Source organism: Gastrolobium bilobum, unplaced genomic scaffold, assembly GCF_033153095.1.
Source record: "Gastrolobium bilobum isolate Gb01-03AN ecotype WA unplaced genomic scaffold, APGP_CSIRO_Gbil_v1 utg5178, whole genome shotgun sequence".
Taxonomy (NCBI): domain Eukaryota; kingdom Viridiplantae; phylum Streptophyta; class Magnoliopsida; order Fabales; family Fabaceae; genus Gastrolobium; species Gastrolobium bilobum.
The window spans coordinates 24,400-43,398 of record NW_026895726.1 but is presented as its reverse complement, the minus strand read 5'-3'; the positions used below and the strand labels follow the sequence as shown (position 1 = coordinate 43,398).

Genomic DNA, 18,999 nt, shown 5'->3' with positions numbered 1-18,999 from the left:
GCCTATCACCTTCAGACTGATGGACAGACTGAGCGGACTATCCAGACTTTGGAGGACATGTTGCGGGCTTGCACGTTGGAGCAGGGCTCGGCATGGGATAGGTACCTTCCATTGGTAGAGTTTTCGTATAACAACAGTTTTCATGCTAGCCTGGGCATGGCACCCTACGAGGCGCTCTACGGTAAGAGGTGTCGTACACCTACCTGCTGGTCGGAGGTTGGGGATCGTGAGTTGTCTGGCTTGAATTTTGTCCAAGATACCACCCTGCAGATCCAGATGATGAGGGAAAAGTTGAAGCAGACGCAGAATCGTCAGAAGAGCTACTACGATGTCAAGCATCGACCACTGGAGTTCAGTGAGGGTGAGCACGTGTTTGTGAGACTTTCACCTGTCACGGGTGTTGGACGGGCACTCGGAGTGAGGAAGCTGAGCCCGCGTTTTATTGGGCCATACCAGATTCTTGGTAGAGTAGGACCTGTTGCCTACCGGCTTGCCTTGCCTCCGAACCTGGCCAACATCCACGACGTGTTTCACGTGTCTCAGCTTCGGAGGTACATAGCAGACCCTTCGCACGTGGTGCAACCGGATGATGTGGAAGTTCGGGAGAACTTAAAGACTCTCGTAGGACCACTAAAGATTCTCGATCGTGGCGAGAAGTAGCTGAGGAGCAAGATCATTCCGATGGTCAAGGTGCAGTGGACCGGAAGGACTCCTGAGGAGTGTACTTGGGAGCGTGAGGACGAGCTTCTCCGGCAGTACCCCGAGTTTCAACCAGGTATGTTTCTGATTTTGAGGTCAAAATCCTAAAAAGGTGGGGTGAATGTAAGAACCTGCACCGTTAATTAAGGTATTTAATTAATTAATTATCAGAAATTAGGAAACGATTCCATAATTGACTCTAATAATTATTATGAGGCTTTAATAATTATAGTTAGTGAGTAATAATGCTGAAAGTCGCTTTTCGGAAGAAAAATGCAGATACCGGTTCTGCTAGTCGGTATAAATGCGTGCTGAAAAAGTATCCCGGAAAATTAATGTAAGTGCATGATAATTACTAGGATAATATGTAGGACTTGAAAACGAGTTTCAAGTCCAAATAATGAGAACTGGTGCTAGAAACCGGTACTGACTTGGAAAAGCGCGTACCGAAAAGTTGCTCAGAAAAATATAAGAAAAATATGATAAATCTTAGAAAATTATGTAGTTTCATAATCCAAAGTTTGGGGTTAAAATTCTAAGCGTAGCAATTAAAGTTAATATTGCGTGCTTAAGTGAGTTTTGGCTATAAATACTCCCATTTTGGGCACAAAACCCTAGACTCTTTCATTCCTGCGTGAGTGAGATGATCAGCTTGGGAGGGAGCACTGTTCCATTGCTTTCTTCTCTTGTTCTTGACCAAAACTCAACCTTGAACCCATTTTCTTGGTTGTTTCATCATCGTAAACACTTGGTGTGAGTGAGAGACATCATTGTGGGTGGGTGAGGGTGTTCTTCAGTGGTACTCCAGCTGCTGTTGGTGAGAGTTTTGGGGCTGACTTGGCTGGCTTGTTGGTGGAAGCTTGAGTTGGGTATTTTGTTGCTTAAAGAAGCAACCTTTGGGTAGAAAGGTCAAGTCTTGGTGTAGCATTTTCGTACACCATATTTCCAGTAGCTGTTGAAGCTGTTTTGGGAGTTTCTTGAGCAGTTGAACCTCTGTTTTGGCCTTTGGTATGTTTTACCAACCTTTAACTTGAGTGTTAAGGCTTAAAAATGAAAGCTTGATGCATGTTAAGGTTAAAAGATGATAACTTGTTGTTGGGTAATGTTGAACACGCCTAGAAATGCATGTTTAGGGGTTTAAAATCGGTTAAAGGGAACCTTTAAGGGATATCTTCACGAAAATGCAGAAACTGCATTCTGTCGTGAAATATCCGGATATCTGCCCGTGGAATATCCGGATATCCCATATCCGGATATGTGTATTCGGATATGGGGTTTTGGGATATCTGGATATTGTATATTCGGATATGAGATTCTGGATATCCGGATATTGCATATCCGGATATGTACAGTGAGATATCCGGATATTGCATATCCGGATATGGTCCCGAGGAGTATCCGGATATTCTAGGATTTCGCAGCACAGTAGCTGTGCTATGCATACAGTAGGCTATTGGGGGTTTGTAGACCCTAGATTGTTGAAGTTGAACTTCTATTTTTAATGGACTAAGCCAGAATCATGGGATTAAGGGCTTGTGGCTTTGTTAGAAGCTTTAAAACTTGAAAACATAATGAAAAGGCGTTGTCTTTAATTTGTATGCATGTGGTACATGTTTATTGATTTATATTTGGTCCATATCAGATTGTGATCTGCTGTGATTGGACTCTGAGCTTGTGGCATTGGATAGCTAGTTTGGAGGTAAGCTTTCGTGTCCTCGGTTTAGCCATGTTGTGGTTCCACCATGTCCCATGGGGGTATGGTTTATGCATGTTGTGTACATGCTTTTGGATATTTGATATGTTGATTGAACTTTACATGTAATGGCTTTTAATATGCATGTGTTGTTTCATCTTGACGGGAAGCCTGAGTATGTAGCGCCATACAAGACGGTGTACCGGGGTGAATGCAAGTGGTACTTGCACGGTGTGGAGGTGATAGACGTATACCTGCACTGCTCTGGCCAGTAGATTAGTATTGACACACATGACATGATTATCTGCTGCATTGCATTGTTTTAGAAATGATAAATGATAAACTGCTTTTGAACTTATATTGCACATGTAAGTGAGCTTGGGGTGGAAGATCCTTGAGGACTCACTGACTTACTGAGATTTCTAGATTAGAGATCTTACCCCACGTTTGGGGAATGCTTATTTCAGGATCAGGTAGTATGGGTACTGATGCCTCAGGCGGCGGGAGGCCGGAGCGTAGCTGATTATGTTGTTTCTGCTTATTTGTTAGCATGACTGAATTTGGGATGCTGTTTATGTTTTCGCTATTTATGATATGTTGCTGTTGAGACTGATGTTGGGCATGTTGCCTTATTTGAGTGAGCATGAGGATTGTGCATGACACTTTCTGTTAGTACTTTTAGTTTGGAGTTGTATAAACTGTTAGATGGTCCGGTCTGCATTGTTGTAGTTCCGTGACTAGAGCCACAATTATAATATCTATGTTATGAGGTATTTCAGTGAGCTGTTTTATTGCAATTACATACAGGCGATGTTTTATTAATTGATTATTAAGCAAGATTGGTAATGTTAATGGCATCATAATTGAAAAGGAAAAGTAATTCTCCATTTTAATTAAGCGCAGCTTAATACGATATTATGATAACATTACCGGATATATACGGGGTGTTACAATGGACCAGGGTCAATGAAAGTCTCGTGCGGGTCCTGCTGCTCCATGGATCTATTTACAACAAATAAATAAATAATTACTAAGAAATGAATAAATATTCAACATTATTTAATTATTCTATAATTCATATATAATTGAATGTTACATACTAAATAATAAATAATAACCACATTAATATACTTACAACAATTAATAACACTAGTAATGACATACTAAAATTTGGATAATTATTCCTAATCAACAAATAATATAACACAAAGAAAATTCTACAATGGTATTTACAAACCTATAACAAAATAATGTTATTTGATTATTAGTAACAACAATTGCATAATAAAAATTATAAAATACAATAATTTAACAAATTAATTGTGTAATACAAAAATGATATAATATATTAAATTACATAAAACAATAATATATGATGTTATACAAAAATTAAATAATATATAAAAATTAAATACTAATTACTAAGAAATTAATAAATCAATATTGTTATTTAATATAATATATTATATTTACAAAATAAATACTTGCATACAAAGATATATATTATATTATACAAAAATTATATAATATCTTAAAATAAATATTAATTACTAATAAATAAATAAATAAATACATACATTATTGTCAAAATTATTCTAACCTATTTTTCAATCCTATAACTAAATAATGTTAATTAATTCAAATATTTTAATTATTGCATGATCAAGAATTTATTAAATACAAAAACTAACACCATTAGAATATATAAGTTTTAACCTACAATTCAACCCTATAAATAATATCAAACAAAAGGCTATTATTAAATAATACATTAATATAAATTACTACACCTAATAAGATTATCATACATATCATAAGCCAATGTCAAAATTTTCTAACCTATTTTTCAATCCTAGCACTAAATAATTTTTTTAATTCAATATTATTATTTATTGCATAATTAACAAATTATTAAATACAAAATATAACAACATTAATTTAAAAATTATCTAACCTAAATCCTTTAAATAAAGATTGCATATAAAAAAAGTTATTATATATATTAATTAAACTATAAAATATTTAACTACTAACATATTAACATGCAATTACTAAATTATTTAAAATAATAAATCAAATAATATGTCATCTAACCTAATGTTTCATCCTATATATAATATAAGTAACAACAATTAAAAACCGTAAAAATTTTTAATGAAATCATAAATGACTAACCTCAAATGAAGACAAAGAATGCAAATGAGAGAGAAAGAAAATTAAGAAAGGATGAGAGTGGGAGAAGAAAAATGAGAGAGAAAGAGAGACGGGAGGGGTAGGGACGCTGGGGAGGGGGATGAGGTTTATATAGGGGTGGGAAAATTAGCCGTTACATCAAGTTCGTTGCCACCCCCAGCGAACTTGGTGCATGTCAGCCACGTGGCAAGCTGACCGTTACGCAGATATCGCTGATATGGCCAGCGACCTTCCATGCGTGCAAGCCACGTGGCTTGGCAGGTGAGGCATTTATTGCACTCAAGTTCGCCTGTGTCAGTAGCGAACTTGAGCACCATCAGGCTGCTGACACATCACCACACCTAGGTCGCTACTACTCCCAACGAACTTGCCTGTGTGGCAGTTTGGGAAAAAGGTGCGTAGGCGTGGCATTTTGGCAAATAAGACTTGGAACAGTGGCACAATGGTCACATTTCCATTTTAACGCCATAAATTATGTTGTTATACCTAAACTCAACTTGATTGATAAGATTTCACCTTATGGGTTTAAATATAGGAGAAGTGTCTCCCCTGCTGAATGGTGTTTTGTAGGAGGAAAAATTTTAAATTTTTTAAAAAGTGAGATTGAGAATGTTATTTTTTTATATTTGGTATAAGGAAAAATAAAAATATTTTTGAAAATCTTGCTTTCTCGGAATTTTGATTTACATACAATTTTTCCACTTGAACTATCCATAGTGTGTAGGGGTGATAAACAAATCAGAGACTATTGGCTCGACTCGTGAAGGCCTGAGCTTACATGCTTAAAATTGATTGTTGGAACCAAGTTTGAACTTGTATACAAGCTCGTTTAATAAAAAAATATCAGGCTCTAATTCAAAAGTTCGGCCTTAGAGCCTCTCAGGCTGGTCTAATATAGTAATTTTTATTTTTATTTTTTATGCTACTTGTAATAGCCCTCTCTCTCTCGTCAATCCATTTCACCCCATTTTATTGGTTAAATAGAATTTTTGAATGATTTTATTCTATATTATGTTGTTTGGATATATATTGAATTTATTAATATTTATAGAATTACTAGTCCTGTTGATTGTATATTCTGTTTGGATAAATTTTTATTGTCTTATTCTTTTTTAACAGGCTAAATTAGACTTTTATTTTTCTGTAAATAAGTCAGGCCACAGGCCGATAATTATATTCATAATAGGTAACAGGCTTGGTCAGGCATACATTTAAACACAGGCTTAGCCTTTTAAGACAAAAGTTCGGCTCGGCTCGACCCGTTAGCACACCTAATAGTGTGGTATTTTACAAATCCCACATGTGGAGAATCATAACTATACAAAAGATGAAAGCATTAAATGTGAGGAATCATAACCATACATATGTCATTGTTGTATATAAAACGGCCATAGAAATGATTATATATATATATGTATATAAGGAGGGAACTGGCTCAGAAAAACAAGGAAGAACTAACTAAAACTTTTGGAACCTAAAGTTCCTTTTGCTTCCTTAGATAGCAGGCATTACAGACCAATAGGAGGATCCAATAGAACTTTATAGCTCGTTGTTATCAAGGGAGTAAGTTTAATGAGCCAATAAGCGCACTAATACTCATCTTTTTGAATATGAGTTCCACAACCAAACTAGCCTTTTTGGAACCACTCCTAAATATTAGCCACAACATTAGAGTTTGTAACGTTCAACGTTGAAGCTTGCAAGGTAGCTAGATCATGAATAAAGTCTCCTTCAACTTGAACCTGTCTTATATCGTGTCTCCAAACTAGTTGAAGACCTAATAACATCCCATGAAGTTCTGCGTCCAAAGGATTAGAGGGTCCCAAGGATGCAACATACCCACCTTTTGTGTAACGTCCCGGTGGCTGACGAGGGCGGGGAGTGATCACTGGTGTAAAAAGGCACGGACAAGGAGCGACTCCTAGCAGGCTTCCAGCGGAGGGGTACATGAATAAATCGATTACACACTCGAAAGAGAGGGATTCCAAAAACTATACATATATAGGACTCTATAGTTAGGGATAACTTAAAAGAATTAATTGGTACAACCTAGTCTAATAAGATGCATCTACTTTTTGGTAGCCCAGAACGGAAGAATTCCATAGTTAAGCGTGCTTAACTTGGAGCAATTTTGGGATGGGTGACCTTCTAGGAAGTTTTCTCATGAAGTCTATGAGTGAGGGCAAAGCATGCAAAAAAGGCTCGTGTTAGTTTGTGGGGATAGTCAATGATTCTTGAAGCGACTGTGCGTTACAAGTGGTATCAGAGCAGGGCCTCTCTCCCAGTATGGTGTGGTTCGAGGATGAACCAGGCGGAAGCTGGTGGACATATAAAGTCCAGGTGGCTGACAAGGGCAGAGAGTGATCGCAGGTGCAAAGAGGCACAAACAAGGAGCGACTTCTGGCAGGCTTCCAGCGGAGGATTCCAAAAACTGTACATATATAGGACTCTACAGTTGGGGATAGCTTATAAGAATTAATTGGTACTACCTAGACTAACAAGATGCATCTACTTTTCGGTTCCCCAAAATGGAAGAACTTCATAATGAAGCGGCCGGACGTTACATTTTGCATCTTCTTATTTCATCTCTTATTAGGTCACCACAAACTTATAGTTTTGGCTAATTTTATTTTGTCCCTAGCATGATAAGTTATCATAAAGGGGAATTCGATTTAGGAATAGACATGATAGGATAACAAATGTTATATCCCTATCATCCCCATGTGTTCTTATGTTATTCTTATACTAGCCACCACCATCGTCACCTTCTATCGCCACCCTAACCACCCCTGTTACCATTACATCACCACCACTACCATCAATCAATTATCCCAATTGTCACCGACCACTATGGTTGGCAAAAACGAGCCAACCCGTTGGGTTGGCTCGTAACCCGTCACAAATGAGTCGGGTTGGGTTGGCATAAATGAGCTGATAACCCGAGCCAACCCGACCCGATCCAACCCGGACAAAAACGAGCCAGCCCGCGGGTCAAACGGGTCAGCTCGCGGGTTGGGTTTTTTTTTAATTAAGAATAATAATATCAAAACTGCCCACGTTCATCGTCAGTCGTCACTTAGAGGCAGAATATAAGAAAGTATGAATTTTATTGATGTGATCTCCCTTAGCCCTAGATCAATGTAGAACTTAGGTTACGAAGAGAAAGTTCAACATCAAGAACTATGCAAGATTCAATTGGGCTGAACCCCTTGAACCCCATCAATCCTTATCTCCATCTCTGGCTGAACCCCACTTACAGAATCGTCATTCCCCTTGTTCTTACACTCAATTGAGATCTCATGCCACCTACCCTTCTCGTGGAGCTTAGATCTAGTTGAGAACTTCTTATTCCCAGATATATGTTGCAAGTTCTCAATGGAGAACTTCTTCTTGTTCTTACACTCAATTAATACCTTAGGGGTGAAACTGGGCCGGGCCGGCCTACGGCGCGGCCTACATCAGGCTAGACCTGACCTAGTATATTTTGTATAATAGGCCAGACTCGAACCTTAAAAAAGCCTGTTTAATAAAAAGACCGTAGGCCCACTTTCAAAAGGCCGGGCCTATAAGCCTACAGGCCAGCCTATATTATACTATTTATTTTAAATAAAATAAAATAAAATAGAGTAAGTATGCCTTGAAGAAAAAAAAGATATAAATTTAATCAATTGCAATTATTTATAACTTAATTATATTCGATTATATCTTAATAGAAATCTTACTTTATTTCTTATATAGGAGGAACCAACATCTCAACATGTTAGATTGTGTATATGAATATATTAAAAGATTTTTGGGAGAGGTTATACTTATTACAAGCAGCAATGATGTGTTTGTTGGATTCATGTAGTTATTTTAATTTACATGGTATGGATTTGTTTGTTAAATCTGATGAAATATATGTTATTTAGTTTGAGCATTTTGCTTTTGAAAATGACTTAAATGCATATTGTATTAGTTTTGTTATGATTCATGATTCTGTTTAGACGTTGAAATTATGATTTTTGGTGTAGCAACAGAATTTGAGTACTTTGTAAGGTTGATTCATGGTTCTGCTTGGAAGTTAAAAATTAACAGACCAAGCCAGGCCATTTGTTTTTTTTTATAAACAGGCCAAACCAGGCTAACAGTTAGACTTATACTAGGCTTGGGTCGGGCCAAATTGAAATTTTTTGACGTAGGCTTGAGCTTTTCGAGGCAAAGCTCGGCCCAACCCAGCCCTCTTTCACCTCTACGACTTTCACAGTTTTAGTTACATAGACAGAGTAGCCACACCTTTTAAGTATAAAATTAGTATGATCATGCTTGTGGCACGAATACTTCAAAGGGAAGGATCACAATGTATATCTGTTGCAACAGTTTTCATATCAATAATGATTACAAATAAATGTTTCATATATTTTTTGATTTTTTTTTCTATAAGCCATCATATAACTACTGATTAGTGACCACTTCCAAATATTTTTAGAAGACTGATAATTTTTACCATTTTCTTATATGACAGTTACTTTTTTTATTGTTAATGAGGCATCTGTATAAAGACACAAGACTATAACAGAAATCACAGGACAATGCTAATTAAGAAGTTGAAACAAAATTGATTAAGCATTCAATTTGCAATAATAGCTAGCTTAGCAGCAACCAATTCTTTTGAGTCAACCCGCGAGCTAACCTGCGAGCTTTTTTTTAAGCCAACCCGCGAGCTTATTTTGAAGCCAACCCGCGAGCCAACCCTAACCCGGCTCGGGTCCAGCTGAATTGGGTTTTCTGGCTCGTTGTTTTTTTGAGCCAACCCTAATCCGACTCGTTTTTTTGGGGTTGAATACTGATTGTGCCGGGTTGGCCCGTTTTGCCAACCTTACCGACCACCACTAGTAACAACCCATTGCCTTAGAGCACTGCCACCCAAACCACATGCATCATGCACTAACTATCACTACCACCACCACCACTAGTCATCACCATTGTCGCTATTCGTCAGCTACTACAATTGTCACTGTTCACCGTTGGTGTCACCATATCCATCGCCATTAGTCCCCAAACCGCCTCCATCATCAATTTAACCAGTCACACCTCCTTATCACCACCACCACCACAAGTTGTTGCCACTAGCTAACAACCATTAATTTTGATAATAAATTTAAAAATAATTTTTATTTTATTTTATTTGGTAAGGATAAATTTTTTTATTTTGAACAATTATGTAGGTTTTTTATTTATTTTATTTAAAATTGCGTTTTTTACAATTTTTAATAATTTTTTAAAAATTAATATGTAAATACTAAGTAAGTAGAAAAATAGTTTGAAAATTAATTTTAAAAAATATATAAAATGATATTTTTGTCTATTTATATTATATCATGACATCATATGTTTCGTTGTAAATGCCGAATAAGATAACATTATGACATTATCCTATCATATTGTTTATCTGAATACACATCAAACAATGGATAAATTCATTTCCTATTTTTATTCGCCTTTTATATTATAGGAATAAAGTATTTATATTACATGGACTTTGATGCTTGGTAGTATAAAGTTTGAGTAGACCTAATTTTTAAGTCTTTCAAGTAGTTTTATCATTAAATTAAGGGTTAAATGACTTTCCAACCAGAGAAAAAAAAACTCCTGATGACCTATTGAAATTCGCGTTGTTATTTTTTAACAAGTGTCCGCACATGTTTTTTTTTTTTTGTCTCTTGGCATAAGACAATGATATTTCAGGAGATTCATTTAACTTTTAAGTGGCTTTGGTATAAGGAAAAAATTTTGATTCCTCGAAAATTGATATCAATAATTCTATTTATTCTTGTTTGATATAAGAATTGTTAAAAAAATTTGAAAAATCAAATTCGCAGGAATTTTTTGTGGAAAAATCAAATTCCCACAAATTCCAAAAATTTGTGGTATTCTTGGATCCTGTGATATGGAAAAATTTCGCACAATTTTTGAGTAACATTCTTGATAATATTTTGACATTCCAAACAGTTTTTTAATAATATTCCGAAAATTTCATTTTTTCATTATATCCCAGGGATCATGATTCCTAAACATAAATTTTTTTATCCCTTACCAAATACCATCTTAATTAATCCTTAAAAAATAAAAACAGTATTTAATAGACGTGTTACAATAAGATGAAACATATAAATATATGTTTCAATTTTATATTTATTATATTATAAAAATAAAATAAAATAAAATATCGAGTTAAAAAAATCAGCACATTTGGTTCCAAAAAAAGGAATCGATGATAATAGAACAGAAACATTAATCCTTAAAAAAAAAAAATTCAGCCATATTAATCATTTTGATATAAAATGATCACCAAATCCATCCTTTTATGTCACTATTTTAGCGGTTTATAAATATGAAAACGGTGAAACTTTAAGTCTTTAAACTGGTAAAAGAATCTATGAAAGACTACATTGACGACAAAAAAGTGAATATAATAATGTCTCGTTATTTTAAGGGTTTTATAAGAGTTATGTTGTAGGAAAATTGATTGTGTAATGTTATAGAGATTCGTTTTACGTGCCGTAATTTTTTTTTTTTTTTCTTCAAAAAGTGTGGGTCCCACAAAATGTTATATGTGTAAAAAAGTTTGTTGTGTCATGTTAAATGACAAATGCAAATCCCTTGTTTTAAACATTAAATAAAGGTTTTGATCTAAAAGTTTTTGGGTGAATAGTTTGTTTGTTGCAAAAGAAAGTATTCAGCTGTTGTGCACTTCAAAAAAAACTTTGAAATATGGTATTGCATTTTTCGATACTCTATATTTTATTTTGGCACTTCAACACATATGGCATAGATTTAAAATCTTTTAATTTCAATCATTATATTTATTTGATTATGATTATTATTTTATTGAGTTTAATATAAACATTTGAGATATCTTATGTTTCTTTACAAAATTAATGGGTATTAGAAGTTCAACTCCATTTTTTTGTTATCAAAATTTAACATTTTTTATAATTAACATGTCGAAGTATCGTATCATATCTCATGTCCCGTATCAATATCGGTTTAACATAACTCACACTATTTTTTTTTAGTGCCTTACATGTTTTGCATGTACAACATACACCAAAATATCTCATGATATTCACAAGTCACAAAGTTTTTAGTATCAAATTAAAATTAGTTTATGAGTTTAATATATGGGGTTTATTAGTTTCCTTTTATAAGAAATTTTTTCTCTCCAGCTGCACTCACAAACCAGCAATGAGACCCACCAAAATAAGAAAGAAAGAAAAATTAAATGGACCCCACATCATTTTTGGGTCAGCAGGAAGAGAATGTTGTCTTCTTTGAGCGAAGAATAGTAAAACCCTTAATATATATAATATTATAAGAGAAAAAATTATTTCATATACATATAAAAGTATGTGGAATTAGTATAGTTTTTTTCTTTTTTCTTTTCACATAACTACACATAGACCCCATTAGGGGTGTTAACGAGCCGAGCTTTGGTCTTAAAAGGCTAAACCTTTGTTTAGATGTCCAACCTGACCAAGTATGTTACTTGTTATAAATATAATTATCGGCCTGTGGCCTGACTTATTTACACAAAATAAAAGCCTGATTTAGTCTGTTTAAAAAAAATAAGATAATAAAAATTTATCCAAACAGAATATACAATCAACAACACTAGTAATTCCATAAATATTCATAAATTTAATGTATATCCAAACATCATAATATAGAACAAAATCATTCAAAAAGTCTGTTTAACCAATAAAATAGGGTGAAATAGATTGAGGAGAAAGAGAAGGTTATTACAAGTAGTATATAAAAAAAAAAAATAATAATATACTATGCCAGCCTGAGAGGCTCTAAGGCCGAGCTTTTGAATTGGAGCCTGAAGTCTTTTTATTAAAGAGCTTTTATACAAGTTCAAGCCTTGTATCAACAACTAATTTTAAACATGTAAACTCAGACCTTCAGGAGCCGAGCCAAAGGCCCCTGGTTCATTTAGCACCCGTAGACCCATACATTTTTATATGTGTAGAGAATAATTTTTTCGCTTATCCAACCTTATAATATAAAAAAGGGCAAAAAAGAAGATCACGCATGCATGGGCCGGGCCCATTGAGGACAGATCTGTATAGGTAACAAATGGTAGCGTAGCTAATTATGACATGTAGACCATGGACACCCACACCACAACTCAATTAACCATGACTTTTACGGTCCAGATATGTATACCATATTCTAGTGAACGGCTGAGATGACTTAGGAATGATAGGGTAGGTGAGACTGAGGGTGCACAGGAATAAACCTCTCAATAAGTCCAATGGAGAAGAAGACAACCTTTTCCTTGTCCTTTACGGGACTCCAACCTGGATTTTCACATCGGAGTGCGTTGTCGATTGCTACCATTTCGGAAGTTTCTAGATTAAATAAATGGATCTCATAAAACCATTATTTATTTATTTTAAAATTTTTGGTGCCAACAAAAATTTCATGCCGTTGAAAATCTTTGGGATTTGAGGTCCAGGGAGGGATAAGTCGATGCTGGTTTGACAGAGCCACCAAAGGAGGGAAATTTCTGTTTGGAAAATCTCTTTTCTCTCTAAAAAAAAAAATGCTGCAGAAACTGTGTTTGATGGCTTCACATGGATGTTCTCCAGGGCTTGTTTTGCAGCAAGAACTAGCCATGGTTGGCAGCATTATGAAGGTAACATCTGGTCTGTGATGTGAAAATAGGTTTTTGATGTATTATCCTTATTTCAACAATATGTTAGAATTCATGAATTGGTTTCCTTCAAGCATAATACAATATAGAGCACAACTTGAATTTGGAATTGACCATGTTATAATTCTGAAATCAAGGTAGTTAGTATGGTTATGAATCTTATGATTGTGTGATTGAGTAATTTGGATAATTGGGTATGCATCATTTTATAATTGCCTAACATGGTTTATTTTTGTGCTTGAATTTTTGTTATGACAGGGTTGTCAACCGTTGTTGCCTTCTCCAGTAGCAAAACCTGAAATTATCAGATATCAGTCTCCCAGTCTTAGGCTAAATCCGTCTGAGGTGTCAAGGAAATCCCAGAATGAGTGGTTCAATTCCAATCAGTTTGTCAACGTTGACTTGTCAGCTCAAAGGCCCATGCATATTGATGTTCAAGGTGTGAAAGCAGCTCATTGAGTTGTGTATTTGATCCTACCATTTGATGGTTAACTCCTTCTACTGTGTTACATAATTGTTTGTTTGTTTCCATTGATTAGTAGAATATTTGATAGGTACACATAATAACAGCGCTCTCTCCCCTCTCCCCCACTTTGCGTTGTGTATGATTCTATCTTCTTCTTCTTTTCGGAATTTGGCTAGCTACACCACTTAAAGTTCTATTTAGTGATGTAATAACTAATAATCCTGCAAATTCACTTTCAATTTTGTTATAAAATGGCTCGAATTTAAGTACGTGTTTCTTGGCCCACCATGTGACCCCGCCAGGAAAGCATGCGGTGCAACAGGACATGGGATTTTCATGACACTCCTTGCAGCATGGACAAATATTGTAAATCAGTAGTTAGATCATAGACTGTACTAAATGTTAGCAACTATAAGGTTATGGTTGTATTGGGATTAGGGTTTGAGAGTTGAAAGACTACTCCTTGTAATCTTCATTGAACATACTGAATTTTCTTTATGTTTTGTCTTTGGATGTAGTAGGCCTATAGTTCGCTGTAGGTCAAGTAGTGTTTAATATAAGCACCATTGTATCAAGGACAGGTAACTCCAAGAATCTCAGTCAAGGCACCCGTGTCATGCTTGAAATCTAAGAGGGGGAAGCAAAGGCCCATGGAGAGAATTACCTCCAAGGACTCTTTTTTTCCTCCTTGAAAGGAATCTACTCAACTAGCTTCTATGTACACCATGGTATCTCCTTGGGAAGGGATGATCACCAAGCAAGACAACTAGTCAAGGGAGGGATTGGAACCCATCCACATGGATCATTGGATGTTCAACTGGTTACAATAATTTCTTCATCATGTGTCACTTCTCTCAACTTATACCATTATGGATAGCTTGTGTGTGTCTCTTGTTTATTGAATATGCATCATTCTTTCACATGTTAATTTAGTGTGAAATTTTAAATCCAATGACCAAAAGGTTACGGTAATACCTAATTAGTGAAGGTTGGTTTTCTCTCCTAGATATGATGAGTTGCTAGTTGGTCCAATGATGTAAGAAATTGGAAAGCAGATGGTAGATTTAATTCTTGTGCCTACTTTCACTGCTGAGATGAATGTTTAAGATGACTCATGCTGCTAAATCCTTTGTTTTTATTTTTTGTGCCTTACTCTAAGCAATTTCACTTATCTTTGGTTGCAGCAACTTGTCCAAGTCCAATACTTTTCAGCTTTGGCATCGTTGAACAATGCACTGAGTGTGACAATATTTTGCAGTTTATCATGTCTGGGACTGCTGAAGCAGGGATAGGTGGAGGTCATTTATCTTTGTTGTCTGACTTGATGGATTTGCAACTGTCAGGCATTGATGAACCTCAACAACTGTTGACACCTCTTATCTACCCAAATAGAAAATTCTACATCCCAAAGCCTTTGCTAGATATTTTTCAAGATTCACCCCTTAGTTCGAAGATCAAAGTTCATCCAGATGGTCAAGTAACATTTATGGGTACTGCGATTGAGATGAAAGATCTTCTTTCTGTAGTTGCTGAGTCGCACCTATCACAAAGCACACATAAGAATGAAAAACAGTCTATGCTCGTTCCACACTTTAGTAGGTATAAATATATGGACCTGTTTAAGCTTCAATTGGTCAGAGGAAATTCTGACTTTCCTGTTACTTAAAATTACTTTTTCATTGTAGAACAGAATAATCAGCAATTTTTTTTTTTATTTTTTTGTGTGGGTGAAGACTGTTGATCTATGAATTGACTCTATTGATTTGCATTCATGACAAATAGTTGAAGAATTATATCTATAAATGTGCATATCCAGTGTAATTAATGTATGTTGCATGATGAAATAAAAATGAAGTACATATCTCTGGAACTTTGGATATTTACTTACCTCTTGTTACACTTGTTTTGGAGGGACTGCTGTGTTAGTTTGGGATACTTTCATTTAAGATTAAAAAAACCACTCCCTATTAAACCTCGACTAGTGAGGGTGGGGTGAGGGGAATCCTTGTACGCAGCTTACTTTTGCATATTTGCAAAAATGCTATTTCCCGAACTCGAACCCGTGACCTTTCAGTCACAAAGGAGCAGCTTTAGCACTGCTCTAGGCTTGCTCTCTTACTTTCATTTAAGATAGCTGAAAAATTTAATTTGTGGGACGACAAACTTCCTTTAATTGTATGTGTGTTTTATATTTGTTTTTTTTTATACAAACAATTCATTAAATTGTGTCATCTTATTCTGCTGTAAATTCAAACATTAATGAGTGATAATATAAGTTGGAGTAGTTTAAATCAATTGCTTTACTTGTTTGTGCATAGTGATTCCTTGCTTCAACTGATTTTTCAATAAACTTTTGATGTTGCTGTTATACACTTAAGTAGTAGATATTACTCACCTTTTGAATGTCCATATTTAACAGTCTATTTTTGTTAGTTATATATCACGCAACTGACTTTTGCTGTGGTTCTGTATGTACAGGCTGAATATCGATGAAGTAGAGTCCATACGTCATTCCTCAACATTGGATATTCATTCTACATTGACTGTTCCTTTAAGGAGGTATGCAAAATATGCTTTCTGAGAAGTTATTTTTATTCAAAAAATCATTCAGAATCATTCTATTCTCCGTAAAACAATTGGAGCCTTAGTCTGAGGGCTTTTCATCTTTGTTTTAAATATATGCTCCACTGTTATGCATTTTGTTTCCTCCATAGTATGTGGACAATCCATCCAGAGACTGATTTTTGGAAGTCATCTGATGAGGGGGATTATCTTCTTGTAGAATTTCGTTTAAAGCAATATTTTCAACATGATGGTATAGGAATTGTGTTCAATTGTTGGGCTGCATTATTGCTTTCGTTTATGTTGACTGTGGATAGTCTCATCTACTGAGCATGCAATGGTCACTGTAATTTCTTGCTTAAGAAATATATTAAATTAATGCTTTTCTCGTGCTTAGCAGTCCTGAGAAAGTCAAATTCAAGCCATCACAAAAAAAGAACAAGAAAGTAACAAGGGATAGGGATCTCTACAAGAAGAACTACTTACATGCATGTGAGAGCCTTCTGTTCTTGATGGTTAACAAGAGGCAACATCGGAAAACAGCAATTCTTTCACTGAAGAAATCTGGCCCTGAGCTTCCTGAACTCCTCACACAATTTTCTGCTGGCATTGCTGGTACTGGCCTTGCTGTGCTGCTATCTGTCATATGCAAGCTAGCTTGTGGAAGGGTTCCCTTGTGCGCGTCTAAGCTCTTCAACACAGGATTCGGCTTTGGATTGGTTTGGCTTTCTTGGGCAGTCAATAAGCTAAGGGATACAATTGTCAGCACAAGCAAGAATGTAGGAAAGTTAGGATTGAAAGATGAGGTAATGATTCATAAGGTGGATAAGAGCCTAAGAGAAGTTTACTTCAGAGCCGCAACATTGCTAGCAGTGGCAGTGCTAAGGCTTGCTTGAGTTCTATCTCCAAAGACGTGAGCACGTGCAGTTTGAAGAGCTTTAAGTGCTACAGTAGATAGAGTAATGTTTGGAACAGCCATTGAATGTCCATGGCCATGGCTTTTGGTGAAGTGATTGCAAAGCAGAACAATCTTGGTTTCAAAGCAATTGAACCTTGTTGGAAGCACAATATTGTGGATGTTTGGCTTGATCAGCACTTGGCTGGTGTAGTTTATCGGTATGGTTATTACTTGGTTTCAATTATCCAAGCAAGCATCATAATCATTTGATTGGTATTATAGCTGTAAGAGAAAATGTATATAGTGTAATGTCAAATTTTGCAACGAAATGAACTTACTCTCTTAATAAAAATGTTATCAGGTTTTCATTTGCACAAAATCCGGATATCAGGGCGACCAAAAGATGCATATCTTTGCATGGATTATCACTGCAACAAGATTTCAGCTCCCAGAATTATATTCTCGAAAGCCATAATTAGTAAATATGTGCGTAGTTAAATGAAGGCATACTTGCTAGAACATAACTCATGTCATAGACTAATGAACTGAACAAGCATGATTTAGTGATTTACTTGAAAGAAGGCATCATATAAACACTAGGCAGGTGCATTAAGGCATGATGTGATGCTAGTGCTACTAATGTTCAACAGATATAGCAATAATCTAAGATATGCAACTAAATCATGAAACGTTTTGTTTTTTTAGTACATTTTTGATAAAATGTTTTTGTCAGAAACTATTTTTTACCCCCATCCAAACCTTGTCATTGTAATTACATTTTGATTATATAAACAATCAGATATGCTAAAACTGACTCATTTAACACTACATAATTTGTATTAAAAAATAATACTTATCTGTTTAATAACTTAATTTCACACCACCACCTCCGGATTTTAGTAAAACAATGTACAAATAAAAATTTAATCTTCTCTTTGACAACATGATCCTGTAATTCCTGTGGATAATTACTTGATTTCAAGCATTTATTTCTTAGAGATTAAACCAATTTTGAAGCCTACTTTAACATAGTCTGCATCTCCCCCTCAGTGTACAAACCCATAGTGAATGGAAGCATACATTATACCTCTAGATGAGAGGAATTCTGAAAGTAGCGAGATAGAAAATACGGTAAAAATTGATCAGCTGATATTATACAAAAGAATTGATTGAATCGAATCAATTGATTTTTTATTCACAACTGTATGAGGTGATCGAATCAAAAGTTATGTGTATAAAAAACATTATAATAACTTGTTATATAATTAGTTAATGAAAGTTACATAAATATGACATTATATATCTAAGAAATGGACAGTACATACAGGCAACGTAACACAATACAAACCCCCCTAATATTCTGCGCTCAAGCGATTCCGGCCCAATTTTTTTTTCCAATTCGTTTTCGACAAGGAAATAAAGGGTTAGGATATTTTGACTACCAATTTTTTCTACTACCACTACACTACCACTTTAATCACCATTGGATTAGAGGAAAAGTTGAATGAAGAGAGAGAAAAGAAAAATAACTTTTAATCCAATGGTGATTAAAGTAGTAGTGGAGTGGTAGTAGAAAAAATTAGTAGTCAAAATATCCTACCTTGGAAATAAAAAACCAACACATAAGCTAGTTTCGGGTTTGAGCCCATTTTTTTTTTTTTTAAAAAAAACAGCTCTGTCCCTTCTGTTATATAATTTATGGGAAAAAGAAATATAATATTGCATGAAAATTATTAGGTTATATTATTATAAAGATGAGATTGTGGGATTTACACTTATTTTTAAAA

The 18,999-nt window shown here is 35.1% G+C and overlaps 1 protein-coding gene across 3 annotated transcripts; it reads left to right on the top strand.

Moving 5' to 3' along the window:
• Positions 1-13,034: 13,034 nt before the first annotated feature.
• Positions 13,035-17,909, top strand: LOC133294554 (uncharacterized). Of its 3 annotated transcripts, XR_009749225.1 has the most exons (6): positions 13,035-13,268; positions 13,545-13,725; positions 14,937-15,351; positions 16,231-16,311; positions 16,712-17,430; positions 17,574-17,909. XR_009749225.1 is itself a non-coding variant. In XM_061493246.1 (5 exons), the coding sequence occupies exons 1-5, from the start codon at positions 13,176-13,178 to the stop codon at positions 17,208-17,210; spliced, it is 1,269 nt and encodes a 422-aa protein (XP_061349230.1). In that variant the 5' UTR covers positions 13,035-13,175; the 3' UTR covers positions 17,211-17,567. The 3 variants fall into 3 exon arrangements, 2 of the variants coding, with proteins under 2 accessions (XP_061349230.1, XP_061349240.1); XM_061493246.1 differs by lacking the exon at positions 17,574-17,909 and having other exon boundaries at positions 16,712-17,567; XM_061493256.1 differs by lacking the exon at positions 17,574-17,909 and having other exon boundaries at positions 13,037-13,268; positions 16,715-17,567.
• The last annotated feature ends 1,090 nt before the right edge of the window (positions 17,910-18,999 follow it).